General features: G+C 39.6%; 1 protein-coding gene across 2 annotated transcripts; it reads left to right on the top strand.

The window, feature by feature from the left end:
• Positions 1-434: 434 nt before the first annotated feature.
• On the top strand, positions 435-5,084 carry LOC147895080 (fatty acyl-CoA reductase 2, chloroplastic-like). Of its 2 annotated transcripts, XM_087383729.1 has the most exons (10): positions 435-745; positions 839-942; positions 1,236-1,435; positions 1,586-1,686; positions 1,843-2,107; positions 2,373-2,534; positions 2,644-2,725; positions 2,814-3,071; positions 3,218-3,300; positions 4,711-5,084. In XM_087383729.1, the coding sequence occupies exons 1-10, from the start codon at positions 607-609 to the stop codon at positions 4,877-4,879; spliced, it is 1,563 nt and encodes a 520-aa protein (XP_087239855.1). In that variant the 5' UTR covers positions 435-606; the 3' UTR covers positions 4,880-5,084. The 2 variants fall into 2 exon arrangements, with proteins under 2 accessions (XP_087239855.1, XP_087239856.1); XM_087383730.1 differs by lacking the exons at positions 3,218-3,300; positions 4,711-5,084 and having other exon boundaries at positions 2,644-2,729; positions 2,814-2,952.
• The last annotated feature ends 356 nt before the right edge of the window (positions 5,085-5,440 follow it).

Genomic DNA, 5,440 nt, shown 5'->3' with positions numbered 1-5,440 from the left:
TCTTTTTGATTTCATATTCAGTATAATTCTTCAATGTAATGTGGTCACAAGGCGTTCATTTTCTCATAGCAAACGTTGATGAGAAACATAACACATTTGATCAAAGGGTCCTAAGAGAATCGAGCTAGTACAAAGATACCCAAATGGTGAGCTGGATTATGCTGGTTATGATTAAAGTGAACTTTGGAAGTAGAACAGTTCACAGCCACGACAATTGCCTGAAAATGATTCAATGGATACGTTGTTCCCGACGCAACAGATTTTGTGTTTAAGAGGTTTGAAACACCACCAAACAATTGAGTGACAAAAGAACGCAAATAAATGCAGATGTGACAAGTTATTACAATCTCAATGTGATAGAACAACTGCGAGGGCTCGTGCGTAAATATAATACACTGCTCTGTAGCTAAGACGTCTTTGTATCAAATATGGAGAGATTTTTCTACCTAGAGGATACGACCATTTCACTTGCATGCACAATTCGTAATAGTTGCTTTCAGAATCCATAAAAGACAGTCTTGTGCTCTCAGTTTCACACATTTCATTGTGATCTTCACGTATTGATCCTCTCGCTCCATTCCTCTTGCTTCACAGTAGTTTTCATTCATGGAGCAGGCTGGTCTAGCCATGAAGGAAGACGTGATTGCTGCTCCTAACGAGTTGCGGCAGGTTGGCCTGGGCATACAAGAGTTTCTTAGGGGCAAACATATTCTCATCACTGGAGCTACAGGCTTTCTTGCTAAAGGTAGCGGCCTTAGCTAGGCTCACCAAGCAAAAGCTCTCTCAGTCTAATCCAGCTGCGGATAAATATTTAACGTTGTGCATGTTTCTTCTACAGTATTGATCGAGAGAACCCTTCAGATTCAGCCCGACGTCGGGCAACTCTACCTCCTCATTAGATCTAAGGACATTCAGACTGCTCAGAGAAAATTGAAATCAGAGGTAACCATATCATTTTTACAGAATCATACGTTAATGTACTGTAGGACAATGGCGTACCGTATGAACACATGGCTTAAAAAGGAGAAAGCTTAATCACATTCTAGTTTTGTTCTTCCCTGATTGTATTGTACGTAGGCGCTGTGTAAGAATACGCAGATACCCGGATTCCATAGAATTGATGACCGTGGTTCGCGTTTGGAGGACTGCCAAAGAATGCCTTAACTCTTGAACATCAATTGCCTGTTCCCCTTATTTTTATCTGCACATTTTAACGTTCTGTTCTCGCAAATCAGATTGTTGACTCGATATTGTTCGAATCGCTCCGCGAACACTACGGCAGTGCATACGAGGAGTTCATGATGGAAAAAGTAACAGCTGTTGCAGGCGATGTCACTGTGGATGATCTGGGACTCCACGAGAGTGCAAAGAGAGAAATGGTTACCAGGCTGCAAATTGTCATAAACTCAGCTGGCAACACAGCCTTTGATGAAAGGTTAATGTTCTTGGAGGACTTAAATAATCGGGAGTCGTTTTGTTTGTTAGAGACTGAGCTTTGATCATAGTTTTGAACTTGTTAGCGCGAAAAGGAAGCTGCTTTTTTTAATCACGAAAACGTTTATTGTGTCTTTGGAACTGCGTCCAGGTATGATGTCTCCCTTGACGTAAACACACTGGGAAGTGCACGGGTTTTGAAATTTGCACAATCGTGTGCTGAAATAGAACTCTTTCTGCACATATCTACTGGTACTCGACGCAGCTTTTTCTTCCCTTCTTTTAGGCTTTGATCACGAGTTCGAGTTCTGGTACCAGTAGAGTTGCTAATTAAGGCACGATGCTTGCGAAAAATCCAAGAAACAAAACACAGATATGCGTGCATTGACGTCTGACTGGATTTTGCAGCTTTTGTGAATGGACAACGAGAGGGGCATATTACTGAACGCCCCTTCAAACGTGGTCAAAGCATTGCCAGAGAACTCTTCGGTAGTACTGATGTTCCAGATCTTTGCTGGAAAGTTGAAAAGGATGTAATAGAGAGGAAAGTGGCAGAGATCTTGAGCGAAGATAATCGTACGTTACATGCAAACGGCACTGTAGGAGTAAAATCGACTGCAATGAAGGAACTAAAGAAAATAACCGAAGCATTGAAGGATTTGGGACTGCAAAGGTAACTAACATCACGTCTATAGCTACAAGAAACAGAAGATGCTAATATTCCTTCCCTCTGTTGATGATTAACTAATTATTAAACCCACATCTCGTAAAACAACTTCCCACTTATATGAGCTTCTCTCGAAATATTCCTTCCTCCTGTTGATGATTAACTAATTAGCAAACCCACATCTCGTAAAACAACATCCCACATATATCTTTTCTGCATTACGGTTGCTTTCCATCCATTCTTATTTCTGGATTTGGATGATCAAGAACAGGGCTAGGATGTTCGGCTGGAGAAACACGTATGAACTCACCAAAGCCATGGGAGAGATGATAATCGACGAGACCCGAGGAGAGTTGCCTGTAGCTATTATACGACCCAGTGTGGTGGAGAGCACATTTGAACAGCCCTTTGCGGGATGGATACAGGGAAACAGGTAAACATTGCAGCACTAATTCGTTCGCCCAAACACTGCTAGCTTGATGCATCGTCATGATAACCCATATTCAGTCACTGATTCATTTCGTGATTACCCATTCTTGCAGAATGGCAGATCCTCTGATTTTGGGCTATGGGACGGGGCAACTACGTTCGCTTCCTGTCGATCCCAGCGGTATACTTGATGTGGTCTGTAAGTTAATTTCTTTCTTTCTTCCTTCTCTTTTGTGTCAAGTTGCGTGATGAGATGATAAGCCGAGTCTATTTGCAATTACAGGTACCCGTTGATATGCTTGCGAGTGCAACGCTGGCTGTAATGGCCAAGATGCATAGAACAGTCAAACCTTGTTTAGAGGTGTTTCAATTCACTTCTTCGGGAATCAATCCATTGAAGTTTGAGAATCTCCTTCGACTCATATATGAGTATTTCTCGGAGCAGCCTTATGTGCGCAGGTCGGGAGGAACAGTAAGGGTGGAACCGATGAAAACGTATTCAAGCAACAAAAAATTCGTGGAGGAGATAACATCTAACCGGGTGAATACAGCAGATCCCAACTTTGCTCCGATTTTGTAATCCATTCGTCAACCAATCAATCCAATTCATTCGTCGATCAGTCCAATCATACTAGCGGTGCAACATTGTCTAACTCAGGTTGCATGATGGTGCATGTTCTTATGAAGGATCCTTCAATGAAGGATCGAACTGTGGAGCAGATCATCTATCTGACGACCATCTACGAGCCTTACACTTTCTATTCAGGAAGGTAAAGATTTTCACCCTTGAAAGTCTATCGCAATTTTTAAAAGGAGAAGCACGCACGTAGCACGCCTTATTGAAGGAGAAATGACACGTGGTGGCGTGGTTGATTTCTCTAAGTTTTGAGTATGGATAAAGCGTGAGAAGATGCATGTGTGGGTGGATAGATCCTAGAGGATGCATGCGGGGGAATTAATGATGCACATGCACACGTGTAATGATTGGAGATGTATAATATGCACATGTGGGAATTAATGATAGGAGATGTGCAGGTGTAAATTAATGATTGGAGATGCATGTGTGGGAATCGGAGATTACCTCATGCGGACTAGCTTCTTGATATTTACTTGCTTACAAGCTACAAATATCTACTCAATAGAAAGGAGGCATGCATCTTGCATATATATGTTATTGAAGCAATGATAAATGAGCAACACGCTCTCGTTATCATTAATTAGGTGTTGAAGTGATCACATGTTCTGAAAAACATACATTTAGTTTGTCCATGATGAAGATCTATGATGAGGGATACATTCATGTGGCTACGATCAAACTAGAGTTGTTGGAGGAGAGTCACATCTTGCCCACTAGGTTATGGCCTTTACTTAAATGCACTCCTCTTCATCTTACTTTGAGGAAATAACTCTTAGCTTACAAAGAGGCATCCATTTTAGGTTGGATGGTCACGGAGATAAGGTGCATGACCATATGGGTGTGGTGTGGCCAACCTACCAACCAACTTACATGGGTATTATGAATTGACAAGAGTATGATGAACAAGCTTGATCTCATAGCCTACGTGATGATTATACATTTCAAGAAGAATCCCATTAAAAAATATTATCTTATGCACAACCCTTGTAGTTTAAACCTTAATGTGCACAATTAATACATATGTAATATAACCACCCAGACTATTGTCTGCTGTATGAGAAATGCATCTACAAACTTGGTCTCATAGGCATGTTTTTGGGTCTTTGTAATCAAATTGATTATCACCAACCTTGAGGTACAATAATGCAATCCATACGTACTAATGGCCATAGTGGGCCATTATCATGGGGAGTGTTCTATTTTGAAAATAATAGAGATTTGATCTTAGAGGGCCCCTTACTAGCTAATATGTGCATACCAACTTTGTGTGAAGCATTGTGGGAGGCTACATGTCATGTCTATGACAATTTTATTATTGAAATATGGACTCATGAATGATTAGCTTATTTATAGAGATGGTAGCATAGTTAAAAACAATAATTTACCAACTCCAATAGTTAGATAGATCCATGTTGTTGGGAGGATTTATCATTTTATTACCATACATGGTCACTAACTTTGATCAAGCGCTTTTGTTGTACTATTAAGTTTCTATGCACTTGTGGTTATGGTTCGAATCCAATAATTATGATTTTTGTGGCAGGTTTGATAATGCAAACATTCAAGGCCTAATTGCACAACTCTCCATGGAAGAAAAAGAGATGTTCCCATTTGACTTGGGAGAGATCAATTGGGGGAATTACATTAAAGACGTCCACATTCCGGGACTATGTAAGCATGTATTAGCAAGTAGTAAGAGATATAGTCACTAAAGTAATGGATGCTTAGATTCACATGAGGTTGCTACCATTGACTACCTTGAAGAATAATCCTATCCTTTATAATAAGTGGCATAACAATATAACTTATTTGTTTGTTATGACTACATGAATTGCTCATCTTGAGCTATAACTAGCTTTGACTTGGTCAATTTGCAAAAGGATGGTCTCTTGATATGCTTATCCTTGTTACTATTATAATCCTTCAGATTATGTTTTTTTCATAATTGGGACTTTTATAAAAAGCTCTTTTATTAAAACTATACATTTTAAATGAATTTAGATTGATGTAAATGAATACCCTCTTTTATGGGCAAAATATGGTAATATGTTGACCAAGAATGGGCCAAGGATATACCACTTCATATCTCATTTCATTGCATTGTATACTAGATACAAGAAATACTTATCACATGGTAGTCATTAAACCACGTTGTGATGGGCATCGGCCAATCCACAATTTATAATGTAAAAATCATTGATGAGGTGGCTTTAAGAATAATATGTAGTATAAAAAAGCAATTGAATTGATTCAAATCATCATTTCAAATCAAA

This window comes from Dipteris shenzhenensis, chromosome 13, assembly GCF_047967505.1.
Source record: "Dipteris shenzhenensis isolate YYH24624 ecotype China chromosome 13, Dip_SZ_1.0, whole genome shotgun sequence".
Taxonomy (NCBI): domain Eukaryota; kingdom Viridiplantae; phylum Streptophyta; class Polypodiopsida; order Gleicheniales; family Dipteridaceae; genus Dipteris; species Dipteris shenzhenensis.
Note: the sequence above shows the minus strand (reverse complement) of the source record. Positions and strands in the feature narration are given on the sequence as shown.

Bases quoted from the DNA above. Each gene is read 5' to 3' on its own strand.
- LOC147895080 (XM_087383729.1), top strand. From the start codon at position 607: ATGGAGCAGGCTGGTCTAGCCATGAAGGAAGACGTGATTGCTGCTCCT. The intron at 1,436-1,585 runs GTTAATGTTCTT...AACTGCGTCCAG, and splicing joins AACACAGCCTTTGATGAAAG to GTATGATGTCTCCCTTGACG. The intron at 2,726-2,813 runs GTCTGTAAGTTA...TTGCAATTACAG, and splicing joins CCAGCGGTATACTTGATGTG to GTACCCGTTGATATGCTTGC.